We start from the raw sequence: 17,992 nt of genomic DNA on the forward strand, positions 1-17,992 counted from the left end.
TACCCCTTTTGGCGCCTCCTCTCTTTCTTCTGCCCGCACCCCGGTTAATTTTGAAACGGTAAAGGGTCAAAATTAAATGGGCTAATTTTACCACTCCGTTTGTAAATGGGGTCATTTATACCCCTTCTGTTAATAAATTGGGACATATATACCCTTAATAGACCTCAATGTCATTATTTGACCCATTTTAAACTGGGCAATTCCCTTCTTTTGGGGTGGTCTTTAAATTTTGCCCCTCATATTTGTGATCTTTAAATTTTGCCCCTCATATTGTGCAATATGCCAGCATTTCTGTCTGAGATCACACATATTCTCATGCGATCCTTAATAATGTGTTGTCTTAAGTAGTCTAAAGACATACCCCACATACTAATGCTCTCATTAGCTGCAATCGCAAAAGCTAGAGGGAATATAGCTCCATTTGCATCCATTCCAACTGCAATTAGCCGATTTATGTTGTATACCCCGTACACATGTGTTCCATCTATTGATATTACAGGCCGACAATGAGCAAAATCATCAATGCATGGTTTGAATGCCCAAAACACAAACTCAAAAATATTACCGGGCACACTAGGCTTCGATTTGAGCATCCATTCAACAACAATACCATGATTGAAGTGTTGTAGAGCCGCCATGTATCTCGGCAACTTCTTGAAAGAGCCCTCCCAATTGCCGTAGACTATCTCATGTGCACGCCTACGCCCAAGATACGCCTTTCTCTTACTAACAGTTTTGCTATATACTTTCAGGACGGTTGTAATACAATCTTTAATAGGGAACCTGAATAAGTTGAAATATCAGCATATAGCAACGAGGAACATTATATTAACACCAAAAATAAAATAAACTTAGGCGAAGGGGATACCTTGGGTTTTTTCCAATGTCGTCAACTAACACACGAGCAATCATATTGGTATCTAGATTGCAATGATCATATGGGAGGTCACCCATATCACAAGTGTGCTTTGTGTAGAACTTTGAAATAGTCCGCATCTTTTCAGCAATCTCCTTACCATGGAGCATCCATTCGCAGCCTTGATATTTTCGCTTGCGGACCAATTGCCAAAGTTTTCGTGTGGAATCGTCAACTTTAAACTCCCTCATCCCCTGGATGCAATAAATCTTAATAGCCCTTTGCAATGATTTTTTGAGCTGAAAATCATGTCCTTTTCAATATGAGTCTTTTGTTTTAAAAGATCTACTGACCCTTTCCACAAACTTCGCCGAATATGATCATCATCCCTAGTAAAGACAAAGGCATCTGGGCGATTTTGAAGATGATCAAGATAGGGGATCTCATCGGAATGCCACTGAATCGAGGTCGACTCTTGCTATTGAAATTGGCTTTGCGGATGAACCGGAGTCGACTCTTGCTGTTCAAATGGTTGCTGTGAATTCAGTTCCTCCTGGTGTGCCGAACTGTTCAACCTCAACCTCATCGTCACTTTCCTCCGCATTAGGTATTTCCTCACTATCGCTCGATGAGTTACTATGTCATTTTTTGACCAATTTAGAGATATTAGTCGTGTTATATCGTTCACTCCAGAAAACATATTCGACGCAATGGGTAGGACATGGGAATTGGGTGAAGATTTTGAATACTCAAACAACTCGAACGAGAGATACAACCAACGTTACAACAATATGATGACAGAGGAGTGGAATTGGCGTGTTAGGGAGGCTGCAGCACTGGAGCAAAAGTTAGTGTCAGTAGGGCTTAAACGCCCAAAAAAAAGTGCTATGTCAATGCCTCGTGGAACTCCATAAGAGTTTAATTTTGCTCTTAACCATTTCGCGAAGAGAATAATTGGATGCAAATACGTTACCTTAGGGTAGAATTTGGTGTACATAGTAGCACAAGATTTAGATTCAAGTGGGATTCGGACTGTGTGATGTCTGATGAAGATTAATATTTTTTTATATAAAGTAAGTAGGTGGGGTCATAAAGACCCCCCCCCCCCCCAACGAGTACATGGGGGTTTGCAACTATATAAGTAGCACTTTCTTTTGTTATTAGACTACAAAGTATTCAATGTCGAGTAGTAGAAACTCAGCTTGGTCTTTACTCCTTCCAAAAGAACCAAATAACAGTGATGATGAGAGTTCAAATCATAGCAGTTTTTCGAGCGATGCCAGTGATCTCAAACTAGATGAACTAAATCCCCACCTTCTTATAGAGCGTAATGATGATTTCTGCAGTGTGAAATATTCAGATCCGCGAGAATATTATTGCGGTTTACGCCGAGAATGGTCACATCGGCTTGTCGAATCAGAACGTCTTGTTCATGACTTGGAAAATCTCAACACTCCAATCCCAACAAGGTACTCCATAACCATGTCTCGAGTAGGTCCAGAAACTTGCGAGCTTGCCGTGCAAAGGATTAGAAAAGAAAATAACAGAATGATGGCAAGACGATGTAGATTTTACATGCTAAAGTTGGCTGAAGAACAAACATCATCAACCGGTAGAGAACTAACGTCTACTGAAAAAAGATGTGTCTTAAGAAACCGCCAATATTTTTCAGAGGACGATATTGAAGATTTCTATTCTGATGATGATTAAGAATGTTGTGATTTTTGTTTTAAGTTTAATTTATGATGATGTTGTTATTTTGAAGAATATTAGTATGTTTAGTTTTTCATCAACTCAAGGGCATGAATTGATGAATGTATTTTAAGTTTTTTTTTTTTTTGATGATTGTATTTTTACTACTTTTGGTTTATTATTAATGAATAAGTTTAAGTATTCGTAAAGAACTTAAAGCTAATGACACCAAGCCTTCAAACAAAAATAGCGTTCGAGCACTTTTCAACCATTAAAACGGCAATCCGAAGATTTTCTTATCCTTAATGTATTGAGCCTACCTTATTAATCGCACAAAATAAGTAGGGTTCTATATAAAATATTGAAGTTTCGGGGTCCCGAAGCATGATTAATCTATGGTCAAAGTACGTTAAAAAGTATAATGAAAGAGGAGTTAACCAAAAGGGCAAAAAAAAAAAAAACAAGGAACCCTTTAGCGCAGTAAATTACTGCGCTAAAGACAGTTTTGTAACTTTTTTTTTGTTGGGGTAGTTTGGTTCTAAAACACTTTTTCGAGGTTATTTTGGTTCCGGACTCGGTTTATTCCAACGTGGCAGTCCATGTCACCAAATAAATATGTTTAAAATAAATAATGACACAGAGGTCTGTTAACTTTTAAGGGTATATATGGTTCCATTTATTAACGGCAGAGGTATATTTGACCCCATTTACAAACGGAGGGTAAAATTGGCCCATTTTCGATAGTTCAGGGAAAATTTTGACCCTTTTCCGATTTTGAAATTGCGCCCTGTAGCCAACTTTTACCATAGTGTAGTTTGGTAAATCGCTTTTACCGTAAGATAACTTTCACCTTGTTAGTGAGGGTTACAATCTCCACATTATTATTATATTGTTTTCTATGAAAGTTTATTTTCAGTGTTCTTAAAATTATGTTGTGTAGTGTTGTAATTCCGTGGTTATATCATCATGAAAAAGCCCAGTTTTTATAACTACGAATTTGATAGGTTTTGCGTGATTACGACTTTCATTTTCTAATTATACCCACCACCGTCAACCTCAAACCCAACCACTCCCACCACCCTCTCCATCACACCCAAATCCACCAATCACCACCCACCACCTACTTTATTTTGTAAAGTTTCCATTTTATTCTTTCCCTAGTTATATATATTTTTAATTTTATATATATATATATATATATAAACTAGTTTGTTATTAAGGTTAGGATATTTTAGTAAGCTTATATGTTATTAGACGGTACCATACTGTCAAACCAAACAATAAAAATGTTATTAAATCACAACAAACGATACAGTCTATCCAAACATTATATTCATTAATACAATACAATATGATACTGTACATTATGAACCATGGGTAATGACCATCCAAACAACGTATTATTTAGGATAAAAGGTTAAAGATACCCTTGAATTTTCGAAAATAGGCCCCAAATGCCCTCCATTTGATTTTTGATCCAAAATTCTCCTGAACTTTTAAAAATAGGACAAAAGTACCTTAGTCGTTACAAAAATATGCCAAACGGACCTCCAGGTATGATGTTTCCCCGTTTAAAACTTATGTTTTTTTGCTTAGAGTTGGCTAGCCCACTTATTTCTTCTATAAATTATGTTTTCTACTTCATTGGAAGGATGTACCTTTTTTGTTCACGAGCTTTCTCTATAGAAGGTTTGCCATACATGTGATTGTTACTCCTAATAAAGTGGGGTAAAGATTTATAAGAAAACTATATTCAAATCTCAATAGATAAAAACACAAGGTAATTTTCTTCCATATATCTATCTAGTTTTTGGAGGACAAAGTTATTCGATATCTATACTGATAGAAGATAATAGGTGCTCATGAAATAGTTGGATTGGGCTCCTCTCCATTTCCCTTCTCTCCATTTTTCGCAAGTTCTACCTTAGATTAGAGACACATGGCATGGGTTAGAATTAATGACTAAGAGTTAATTGACTAAAACAAGGCTCTAACCATAGTTTATATAATTAATAACTTATCCATAAATATATTAAAATATTTTCTCTCTCTTCCTATTTTAATATTCGATCTTTTTTTCCAATCATGACAACTCTTTAATGGTGATATTTTTCAGAATATAGATAACTCTTTCAGAAATATAAAATTACCAATTGAATAATGGGGTCTATATTATGTGAATTAGTAAGCATCATAATTGAAAAAATGGAAAATATCACCCATTGAATAATGGGTCTATTAGGGAAAAAAAATTAAGTGGCAAAAAATAATCGGATAAATCAAAAAAGATATTTTACTGGGTAGGAAAAATAAATAGGAAGAGAGAGAAAAATATTCTAATATATTTATGAATAAGTTATTAATTATGTAATCATGGTTAGGGCCTTATTTTAGTCAATTTCTTATTTTAGTCAATTAAATCTTAGCCATTAATTCTAATTCATGCCATGTGTCTCTAATCCAAGATAAAACTTGGGGAAAAAGGAGAGAAGAAAAATGGAAAGCAGCCCAATCCGAAATAGTTGGTGAAAGATAGGAGGTACTCATCAGATCTAGATAATTGGGTCAGATTGCTAACGGTGAGGGCACTTTTGTCCTATTTCTAATTGTCCACAGGCATTTTTTGGACAAATGACCAAAGGGATGGCACTTTTGTTAATTCAAGGGCATTATTGGCTCTTTTCCGTTTTAAGTTTTCAAATTATTTAACTAGTAGTCAATATTGGTAAACTTCATGAAAGTTTATGCATTTCAAGAAAATCTTCTGTGAAACAGAGCTTAGCTTGTACCTCCATGCTTGATAAACTAGCATACCTGTTGTTGCATAATGCGTGATGGCATATTTTGCCCTTAACTTTGTGTATTGGGCCTGGAATATATGCACCTATGTAATCTTTTTGCTACTGGTCTTAGCAGCATGTCAAAAACTGATGGCCACTTTACTCTGGAAAAAACTTACTCGAACACAGTATTTGCACCAAACAAATTAATGCACAACATCTGTCTTGCAGATAAGCTTTTACCTCTTAACCATAATTAAGTGATATTTTCACTTTAATCTGCGAAGTTGATGGTTAAATAATTTGATTTGGTATAAACCAGATGTAAATAAGTATTTTCCCACTTCACTATCTGCTGTTGTAATGGCAAATTTCTGCATACCAGGAGTTGGTCCAGGTTTTTTTTGTCAACTTGCAACAGTTTTTGTGACAATTATCTTTGGTTTAGTAGCACAACTCTATTAAATAATGAATTATAGAGAAAAGAAAGCATTTATTAAACTCATCGTAACGCGCATCTGAATTTGCAAATAAAATGCCAATTTCCTGAATTCCCATTAGAAAAACTGGGTCAATCAGCTGCCAAGTGAAACATTATTGATGATGAATAAGTTGCATTGGCCATTTCAAAATAATCAATAGTCCCTGACTTCTAGTAACACCTATGTAGAGTGTTACTATTCTTGATCAGACATGGGAAAGTTTAAACTTTTATAAGAGGTGAAACCTCCGTCTATGACCAAGTTCTGGCCACTAACATATTTGGCATCATCACTAGCCAAAAACAGTGCAGCATTGGCCACATCAATGGGCTCACAGTAGGCTCCTTTCAACTCACTTGCGCGATATAACATTTTAACAAGACCTTCATGATCCACTCCCGGGTAGTACGCTTTCATCTCATCGATATAAAACGGGGTTGCAATTGCAAAGGGCGATATGCAATTGATTCTGATTCCGTTTTGGCACAGTTCTGCTGTTACGGATCTCATCATTCCGATCACGCAGGATTTGGTTGTAGAATATGTGGGCTGCGCTAGCCCTCCCATCACGCCAGTTACACTAGCGGTGCACAAAATGGAACCTGTCTTCCGCGGGATCATCACCCGAGCAGCGTGCTTAATTCCTGCCACCATCCCTCGGACGTTGATAGCCAAGACCCGATCGAATGCATCAAGGTCAAGGTCAGCTATGTTCCGTGGAGTACGACATGCAATACCTACATGCAGAGAGGGATCCAGAATTTGTTTAATTTTTATGCACAGACATTTAAAAAAGCCTATTCACAACCAAATGATCACTTATAAGGTAGTTATGAGTCATGAGGTGTTTGTCCAAGTTTTTAGGGAAAAAATAAGTCTTTTTAATTAGTAGCAGAAGCTGTTTTTCAGAAGCTAAAAAAAATAATTTTTTTCCGAAAGCACTTTTGGAACTGGCCAAGCATAAATTATTGCTCTATAAGGTGTTTTTTAAATTGATTAGTCAAACACAATCCATTACTCTCCAAAAATATTTTGACAAAAACCACTTTTCAAGATAAGTAGATTTAGGAAGTTTGACCAAACACGTTATTAGTCTGTATGGTAAGCATTTTGGATACATAAGTTGTTGAAAATAGTAGTAGTACTTATACTAATTAACATGCTAGCACATGTTATGAGCATAGTTTATATTCTGAATTCTCCTCTGAGTTATACCTGCATTGTTGTACATTATATCTAGCTGTCCGTGGCTGGAGACGGTGAAATCCACTGCATTGGAGACGTCGGATTCTTTTGTGACATCGCAGACCACAAAGGAGGCATTTGGTCCGAGCTCAGAGGCGGTTTCTTGGCCGAGCTGCTTCTGTACATCTGCTATTATGACCCTGGCACCGTTGTTTATGAATTTTGCGGCAGTTTCTTTTCCAATTCCACTTGCTGCCCCTGTTATCAGCGCTACCTTGCCTTCTAGTTTACTGGATTTACAAAATTGCTTAATTTCAACATTTGATACACAACTCTTTTTAACATAAATAAAGAATTTTGTATACTAAGAAGAAACACTACCGAATTTCCAAAATCACCGTGCTCCGATAGTCTTAACGCACATTGATCTATATATATATATATATATATATATATATATATATATATATATATATATATATGTTATGAACTCAAATGGGATAGAAGAAGTGTAATCAAATTATTTGGACCTCAACCAACTATTTCAAAGGCTAAGTTAAATAATTGAACGCTTTTGTCCCAACTCATCATTTAAAGGATATGCACAGTATAGATCACTTTGATTCGATCATATACACTAGGATCATTTATTTGTTGTGTTCTTTAAAAAAAGGACTCTATTTTATCCTCCTTTAGGAGGGTAACTATTACCCATTAGAGGGTGTGTTTGGTAGGATGGAAAACGTATTCCTAGAAAAAAAATTCCTGAAAAATAAGTAGTTTCCTTATTTAATTTTTCTCCAAAAACTTTTACCAATCAAACATGAGAAAATTAATCTGTTAAATACACTCTCGAAGTCGGAGTGTGAATCAAATTCATATGAGTATGAATTTTAATTAGATACAGATACAAGTTTTGTAGTTGAAAATTTTTAAATAAACGAAGGAATAAATTCATAGAAATCTTTTTGGCAAAATGTAACAAATTTGTTTGAGAAGAGGTTTTAAGTCAGTAAATTCTGCTATTTCATACGTTTTTGCTCAGATTTCATCTGCCTTCCTTTTCTTAATACATATATATCTTTATACTTACTAGATTGAGGATCACATTGAAGTGACATGGTATACTATATTATTTTAGACCTTAATTTAGTAAATGGCGATATCGCATCGCATCTCTAACATTTTATAAAACTTTTAAAGATGTCGGAGATCAGAGAGTCATGCCAAATTTACGCGCATCTTAATGAATCTTAAATTTTATATTCCATATGTATGATAAAAAAATGTCGCGCTCCTTGTCTTTTACTACACAAATTGACATACCTAACAGGCTAACATGGGATTGGGCTCCTCTCCATTTTCCCCAAGTTCTACCTTGAATTAGAGACACATGACATGAATTAAAATTAATGACTAAGATTTAATTGACTAAAACAAGACCCTAACCATGATTTACATAATTAATAATTTATCCATAAATATATTAGAATATTTTCTCTCTCTTCCTATTTTACTTTTCCTACCCAGTAAAATATATTTTTTGATTTACCCGATTATTTTTTGCCACTTTTCCTACGCAGAAATAAACCCCATTATTCAATTGGTGATATTTTCTAAATTTTTTTTCCAATTATGATGCTTACTAATTCACATAATGTAGACCCCATTATTCAATCGGTAATGGTATATTTCTGAAAGAGTTGTCTATATTCTGAAAAATATCTCCATTAAAGAGTTGTCATAATTAAAAAAAATAGAATATTAAAATAGTAAGAGAGAGAAAATATTCTAGTATATTTATGAATAAATTATTAATTATATAAATCATGGTTAGGACTTTGTTTTAGTCAATTAAATCTTAGCCATTAATTTTAATTCATGTCATGTGTCTCTAATCTAAGATAAAACTTGGGGGAAATAAAGAGAAAGGAAATGGAGACTAGCTCAATCCGACTAACATGCAATGTCGTCCATGCTAGTTAAATAAAATTCTTCTTTATTTCTTTTTATACCTATATATAAGTCGTCATTGCATGTGCTCAAGAAACACAAAATCTTGTCAATTTTTGTCGGTCCAAGAAGATCAACAGGCATGTGACATTAATTATATTCCCTCACTCCCATTTTATGTGTTACGTACGGTTGTTATTTTGAGATTCAAAGAAAGGAGATTGATTATTGTTTTTTAAACAGAAAAGGGTCATATTTGTCTTTTTACTATTGGAAATAATTTATATTTGTCCTCTGTTATATTGTTTTTCAACAAATATACTCTTAGGGGTCGTTTGGTAGAAAGTATAAGCTGGGATATCCAACACTAATTTTTATGCCATGTTTGGTAGAAAGTATAAATTAGTCCCGGGATAAATTTATACTTTGTACCAAATATGATACAAAAATTAGTGCTGGGATATCCCAACTTATACCTTCTTATCCCACTTATACTGAGATTATTTTATACCATCTAAAAGATGGTATAAAATAATCCCAATAATTGAGATAAATTAATCCCGAAATTATAATCCCGGAATAATTTCAACTATTTACCAAACGATCCCTTAATGTCATACTTTAGAGTTATATTATCCCTCACCTTTTAAAACTAACTATATTTACCTTTCACCCATTAAAACTTCATTTTTCAGCTTTTAAAACCTCGCGTGTCATGCTCTTAAAGACGAATAAACTAATTAATACTGAAAATTGCGAGTGAGAGTACACACACCTCTCAATGTGAGTAGAGAACTCCTTATTGAAGGGTTGAAGCAGCTGCGAGGATCTAGAAGTGATGCCCCTGAACCTGGAGTTAAGTTAAAAACAAGAAAAAAAAAATGAGATGTAAAGATAAGGCACGCAGTACGAGATAAAATGAAACGGTAATACGTCATTGGCATGGGCAGGGTTTCATGTAATCCTAAATTATTGGACAGTACGAATTAAAGGGCCCAAGTCTTTGATTAATATTTGACCATTTCCAATTACAAGAACAGAGAAGAGAGAAATAACATCTGATATATATCGAAACAATAACATTAATAGATTTCAATTTTCATCTAGCTGTATTAACATTTCAGGTATACAAGACCTCTCTCAATTTTTTGAGAGTGTCTTCTCTTTTGAAAGAAGCGGATTTTGAACTAGTCCTATAAATTCAACTGAATCATTCTTTCATCAGTTTCAACTGTTTAAAAAGTATACCTATAATAATAAGATTATACTTATCCTAAAGTTAATACATACACCGTACTTGTCCTGTTTAGTTAGTCCCAAAATGAATTGATATATTGATGAGACACTTTATAGCCACCTAAATATTTATGACTAATTTTAGAGAATAAGTCTCAAAAGTCTTCCTTTCATTCTTAGATTTTGTGCTCAATCAAACACCTTCACGTAAATCAGGACAAAGGTAATGTTCCGGATTTGGCTCTACGAAGTGTTAGAGGAATTGATGAGAGTGAGAAAGACTAACCTTGAAGCTATTCTCAGCATGTTGGCTTCTTCTTCTTCTTCTTTCAGTAAGATGGAGCTTTCAAAAAAAACTGATAAGAAGAGTCACTCTTAGTACTCACACTGCTAGCAAATTGGGTTTTAGCTGGCTGGACTTTATATAAGGCATGAGCATATGAATATCAACAGCACATGTGAGAGAGTAGCTATAAGCGCTAGGAATTAATATGATTATATTGAATCCATGCCCTTTTAATATGATCTGTCGGTTCATCACTGCATATTCTCTCTCTCTTTAAGCCTTATCATAAGTCCAAAATTAGGTAAATCTACAAATAGTCATTTTTGTAAATTAATCATATTCTGAAATTTAAAGATAAATGTCTGAATTTTTACTTGTGAAATTTAAAACTCAGGATAATAATTACTCCCTCCGTTCAATTTATGTGAATTCATTTGACTGGGTACGACATTTAAGAAAGAGTGAAGACTTTTGAAATTTGTGGTTCAAAATAAGTCTTGAATATTTATGTGACTTTAAATCATTTCATAAAGTGAATTTGTTTCCAAATTAGGAAAAATATCATTCATTTTAACACGAACTAAAAAGAAAATAGGTTCACATAAATTGAAACAGACGGAGTATTTCTTAAAAGCAGGATCATAAAGTAACCAGTAAACGTCAAAACAAGGGTAAAAATCACCTTTTTTTTCTTTTTCTTTTCTTCTCTTTTTCATTTTTATTTTATCTTTTTGCAGAGATAAGAAGGGGTGCGTTTCCGCCAGCAAATGGGAAAAAGTAGAAAACGAGATTTCGATAAAAAATTCTGTCGCTTCTTTACAAGTTGCAATATTAAAATAAAATGTGTAACTCTATTCATTTTTTTTTTTCATTCCCGATTTTTGTTTTCTCGAAGTCTCAATTGATCCTTATTTCTTAATGATGGAATACATGCATACGTAGCGAAAATAAATATTCAGGATCTAACTTGCATGTAATATAGATAACATATAATCGAGATTTTAGTCAAATGCAAAATCAATACTTATCTCTTGAAACGTGACCGCGATCGCAAATTGAACCCTCAAGCATCCACGTGATCTTCTTTCAATTCTACGGTCTGCAGTCTTCTGCTGTGTAACGTAATTAGCCTTTGGACAGTGCTTGTGTGGGCAAACATTACAGCTCAGGAAAGTGTTTTTCTTTTCTTATGAATGAAAAGTATTCTATTTATAATCACGTTTTAGGGTGTCAACGCTAGTCCAAAACGTGTAGACTACTTTTCCTCCTAGAAACTTATTTTCCAAGTCCATTAATTAATTAGGCATAGCAGATACCACAGAATAAATAACGAGGCTTCCAATTGCGGCATTAATTCGAAATATGAATGAATTAGTCCTACCACAATAAATTACAGATTATTCCACTAAAAAACTGTAATTGCACTCCTCAGTTTAATTTCGAAATCTTTCATTAAATCTTATTTAACTCCCAATGTGAAGATTAAAAATACCAATCAATTAAATTAAATTACCAACAATTTAATTCATTGACTAATTAAATCCTTTATACTTTCGCTTAACTTATTTCATGTGACAGATACAAAATTCACCTGCAGGGTTTTCACATGAAAACTTATAAGCATCCATAAAGGGGTATCATCAATCTCAAAGTCGAGACATGAATACTATCAACTAATAATTATTTCACAAATATAGGTTGCCATTTTTCAATTTACTAGGAATACATACCCGCAATTGAGTCGTACCTTTTAATAAATCAAAATAATAAACAAATCACATTGATCATAATAATCCTATCAAGATTAAGAGTATAAGTACTTTTAATGAACTAGAGAGGTTGTTTTATATATTCAGTTAAAAAACACTTGCCTCTACTTAGTCCGTTCAATACACATAAAATGTACTGGCACAAGAAGTTAGAATAAGCTCATTCCCATAATCAAGATAGGTTATATTTTAATCTCGTACTACAATCATTCCGATGACTTTGTCCAATTTCCATCTTAGATTGTGAACATATACTTTGTACTTATAAGAACCGATGATTTAATTTTCCGTGTATAAGCTAAACTCTATACACTAAATCATCTACTATATAAGTAAATGACACACATACTAGTACATGATATATTTAATTCTTTATTAAAATTGAATAAATAATTATTCTATAATAAATGTTATATCCAAACACATGGTTAATAGTATATATCTCAATACTTAATTAGTCAAAGTTTCAATCCTAATCGTCTTCCTCCCATGTAATGCTTTCTTCTTGGACCGGCAAAGGTCAAATTGTAATTAAGGTACCTCATTGGTAACGAGTAAGTCTGTCAACCGGTTGACCCGGAACCGGTTTCAGTTAGCAAACCGACCGGTTACCGATTTTTGAACTGGTAAAGTTGACGGTTACCGGTTAGCTGGTCGGTTTTGCTCTAACCGGCTCGGAACCGGTACCCTTCTACCAAATCGGCTAGCCCGAAAATGTTTTTTTTTTTTTGCTTAATTACGTATTTCACACATAAATTAACACTAAAGTTTATTAGTTTGTGTGTGTGTGTGTATATATATATATGTTTAAGTTATATGTATTACTTAAGTTTATATATTTATTATATTTACTAACAAGTAACAACTTATGAGTATTATAAAATTCAAGATTGTTTTTTTCCAAGTATATAACTTTCTATTTTATAACTTAAGTATATGTATATTATAAGTATGTTCTAATTATATTGTAGGTATATATGTTTAAGTTATATGTATTACTTAAATTTTATATTTACTAATAACTCATGAGTATTATAAAATTCAAGTGTATATTTATAAATATATATAGTTATAACTTTCTATTTTTTAATTTAAGTAGATGTACATTGTAGGTATTTTCTTAAATTAATATAAGTAAGAATATAAATACAAGTAAATAGAAGAAAGCTCAATAAGTCATAATTTTTAATACATTAATGGATAACATTTATTTGCAAGTTTTATTTTTTTTTAACTTGCAAATAATGCATGAGTTACAACTAAGTAGTACAAGAATAAAATTACACTGTAAGCACCATTTCGCTAATTTCATCTATATTATATTCATCCATTGGGATATCTTCCATGTCTTCAAATTGGTCCGCTTCACTTGCTATTAAAAATTCAATCTCTTCCTCTTCGCCTTGCCCCGCCTCTAGCCTTTGGTTGCGCCGCTCCGATCGAATCCAATCGCAAATGCAAACTAATACTTGCAAGCTAAATCCGGATAACGAATATCTATGGTCTCCAATTTGTTGTCTTCCTTGGCTAAATGCACTTTCCGAGGCCACGGTTGATATTTGAACATTAAGTATATCTCGAGCCATTCTGGCAAGTACGAGATAATTCACCTTGAATTTCTTCCACAATCCTAAGACGTACACTTCGGCCACGGTCATTTCCACCAATTGCGACAAATAAAAGTGAAGTTCATCAAAGTTTGCACTAGTTTGAGTAGTAGAAGAAGACATTCTCCAAAAAACACCTAAACTCGTTATGCCTTTTCCTTTATTTCGAGAAGTAGAAGTACTAGGTGGTGGAGCAACGAGAGTAACACTTTATTCCAACTTAGAATAATATTCAAAAACTTTTGTAAGCTCAATTTCTATGGCTCTCTCGGCCTCAAATTGTGATGGTTCCTCGGTGGTAATTTCTAAATATTCATAAATTTGTCTAACCAATTGAATGGTATAAGAAGTTTTAAGACAAGGATTTAAAATAGAACCCAATATGAATAAAGTTGGCATGGGAAAATAATACTTCTTAAATTTTTCCCTCATAGAATGAATAGCCGCTTGACAACCCGATTTTGCCTTATACTCAAATAAAACTCTAGCTATTTCGGCCAAGTATGCTAAAATTCCGGTAACCGCGGAATAAAATTGTCTAGAAAAAGCAAGAGTAGCATTATAAAAATATTTTAAAAGTTCTTTACATTCCAAAACATCTTCCCAATCGCTATCAAACAGCCACTCCGTAACCTCTTTATTGTGATTGTTGTGACTATTTTGTTTGGCAATCCTATATTCATATACTTGTTGCAACATAATGTAAGTGTAGTTCCACCTAGTATCAACTTCAACTTGAATTTTCCTAGGTCTAAGACCAAGACTCTCACATTGATTTTTAAAATCTCTCATTTTAGCCTTACTTGAATTACAAAAAAGAAAAGCAATCGCATCTCCAATCTTTTGAATAGGATCATCAAATAAGGAAAGACCATCTTTAACAATCAAGTTTAAAATGTGACAACTACATCTTACATGAAAAATATCCGCTAGTGGAGGTTTTAATTCCCTTTTTATAAGGCCAACCGCGCTTGTGTTGTTAGTAGCATTATCTAAAGCAATACAAAATGTTTTTTTGTAAATTTGAAAAAATTTCATAATAGTTGTTATTCCGTTCACTAAAAATTTACCGTCATGACGACCCTTCCCTTCATCATATAAATAAGCTATAATTCTTTTTTGCATGACCCAATTATCATCTATCCAACGACATGTAATAGCAAAAAATTCTAACTTACTAAGACTAAGACCAATATCGGCGGTAAGGAAAACATTACAATTTTAAGAATTAAGTGCATGGCGCAAATAAAATCTATATTTGTTTTTTTATATAAATCAATAATATTCACTCTACAAATACTTCTAGGAATACCCTCAAACATCGGATTATAACCACATTGAATATAAGTAACAAAACCCGGCCCCGAAGGAAAGGAAAATGGTAAACAATCACAAGCTACCATTTTAACTATTTCTACACGGTCTTTCTTTTTGTTGTAACTAAAAAATTTTCCGGTATGTGGGTCTGTTGTTCGTTGAGTACCCCCTACGGAACCCGTTCCCTCTACCCAAACGTCCTTATGTATAGTCAATAAAATGAGTCCTTAGTGAACCCATTCCCCCATCCTTATTGTTCCTACACTTGAATTGAAACATTTTTATACATAAATTACATGTGACTATTTCTTTCTCCCTATCTCTAGTCATAAAATTCCAAACTTTAGAGGTTGGCGTATGAATTTTTGTCGGTTTTTGTTGTGTTTGTGATTGTTGTGCATGTTATGTATCTCCTATCGGATTTTTCAGTGATTGCGTTTCGTCATCAATGTCATCATCATCAACAACTTCATTATAGGTTGGGCCAAATCGGTATTCTAATGCTACATGATGTAAAATTGGATTATTTTGAGTAATGTCAACTTGACCTATCATATACGTTTCCGTTTCCGACACAAATGTTTCCTCCATATTTCTCCTCCCCCCACTACTACCGCCACTCCTAACTCTCTTAGACATAATTCAATCGCAAGCAAATAAATCGCAAGAAAATAAATTGCGAAAATTAAAATTAGAGTTGGAACGAAGGTACCAAATTGCCGAAATAAATTCCGCCAAGACAAATATTGAATTGAAGGCAGCTAGACTTGCAAATCCACCAACTCCACCAACACTTTGTTTTTGTATAATTTCAAAATATAAAATAGCTAATAATTGAGAATTTGAGAGAACTTGTAATTTTAAAGTAGCTAATAATTGAGAGAATTTGAGAAGAAAAAATTGGTGTGGATGAAAATAAAATGGAGAGAGATCTATATAGGAGTGGGAAAGGGATTAAAGTATTAAAAATAAAAGTTTGGGGGCCGGGTTGGGGGATGGAGGGGGGCCAAAAATCACAATTTTGGCTGTTGCCAACGACCATTTTATCAATTTGGACTGTTGGGCAACGGCTCAATAACGTCTATATTTGCCAGCAATTAAAAAAAAATTAAAAACTTACCGGTTAACCGGTCGGCCAATCGGCCAGTTCTGATTAATGGTTCAAGAAAAATAAACCGTAACCGGCCCGGTATACTACGATTTTCGCAACCGCTAAACTGGTATACCGGGGCCAGTTCCGGTTACCAGTTTTAATCGGCCCGGTTAACAGGCATAGTAACGAGGAATCAAAATTAAGACAACAGAGCATACGATAGTTATGTTTATACTGGAATTCTCAAAAACTATCGGTAATTTATATGCTGGAGCATTGAACAGTGAAAATTGGATCAATTGGTTTGTGGGTGGCCCATTGCAATTCATTTTAATTTTATGTTAAATCTAGTAAAAGTTCTTTATTTTTATACGTAAGAAATTTGACGTATAGACTATGTATATGCTCTTCTTCTATTTTATGCACGTTGTCTTGCGATAGAGACGTGACTACTCCACTCCATTGCTCTATTTTTCCGAGTTTTCAAATTAAATTTTACTAGGGTCAATTATGTAACCCATTGTGGGAGCAACCCATTCACGTCTAAAGAATGTACATAGTTACCTTATATAAAAGAACATGCCATAATTTTTCTCTTTTAATGGCTAAATTTTCAAAGAGCTAAGCAAGGGTCATGTGGTCCTGTGAGACACAGAAAACTATTTGATCAAATAGTTCTCGCCATATCATATTGTCAACTTGCTTGAAGCATCTTGAAGATAATTAGAATGGAGAAAGCAAAACTGTTCACTAACCAAAGGCCTCCATCATTCTCACAAAAAAAAAAAAAAAAAAAAAAATCTATACTCGGAATCCCGTACGATCACACAGAAATTTCTTGTTCAGATAGCCACGTAGACAAGAAATTAAAATGTGTGTTATACTAAATAATCAATAGTGAACTTTTTTCCACTATTATCACTGCATTCAAATATTCTTAATTGGAACATGTGGAGTCAGAGGCGGAACCAGGATTTGAAACTTGTGGGTTCGGGATTCTAATTCGCTTAAATTACTGGGTTCTAAAGTAACAATATATACATATTCAGTGAATTTTTCAAGATAAATACAGAATTTGAACCAAAGTTATTAGTTCCGCCGAACCCGCAAATCTTATGCTAGCTTCGCCACTGTGTATGAAGGAGACAATAAGTGACACGCTACTAATTATGAAACTTGTCTTCCCTATTTTCACTAAAAGTGTCATTTCTTTTTATTCATAAAGTTTTTTTTTTTTTTTTTTTTTTTTTTTAATTTTGATCAATCAAACATGAAAAAACTGAATAATATTTATCATGCACGCCACCAAACACACCCCTTATTCTGTTAACACCCCTTATAAGTTGGAAAAATCATGATAATTTTTGGAAGATCTTTATGTATTATACCTAAGATGATTTTTTTTTAAAAAAAAAACCACTTTCTTGATTGACCCTGTTATGAATGGGTCTGAGCAGTATTGACAAAGCAACCCAATACCGAATTAAGTGGCTATGTCTAAGATCCAGGTTGGTAAATAACGACTTCTGACAACAAAATAAGCTTATGTGTATTACTATGTTGCAGCTCTGGCTCAGTCTGGTATCCCCTCATCTCCATTCTTTGTTCCAGTATCTCATCTCCTTCCAGTTACCTTCTTGTCTAGGATCCCTTACTATCTTGTTTTCAGTACTTCAATTGTGATTTTGTCATTCAAGTATCAGTTTCATTACTAGCTATTGCAATTGAGTCAGTTC

General features: G+C 33.7%; 1 protein-coding gene across 1 annotated transcript; it reads right to left on the minus strand.

Annotated features, from left to right (window-relative positions):
- Positions 1–5,903: 5,903 nt before the first annotated feature.
- LOC132610955 ((+)-borneol dehydrogenase 1-like) lies at positions 5,904–10,845 on the minus strand. Its single transcript, XM_060325362.1, has 4 exons — positions 10,471–10,845; positions 9,724–9,798; positions 7,026–7,285; positions 5,904–6,547 (listed from the first exon to the last, which is right to left on the minus strand). Exons 1-4 carry the CDS (start codon positions 10,488–10,490, stop codon positions 6,006–6,008), a joined length of 897 nt encoding a protein of 298 aa, XP_060181345.1. The 5' UTR covers positions 10,491–10,845; the 3' UTR covers positions 5,904–6,005.
- Between the last annotated feature and the right edge of the window lie 7,147 nt (positions 10,846–17,992).

Source organism: Lycium barbarum, chromosome 9 (assembly GCF_019175385.1).
Source record: "Lycium barbarum isolate Lr01 chromosome 9, ASM1917538v2, whole genome shotgun sequence".
Classification (NCBI taxonomy): Eukaryota; Viridiplantae; Streptophyta; class Magnoliopsida; order Solanales; family Solanaceae; genus Lycium; species Lycium barbarum.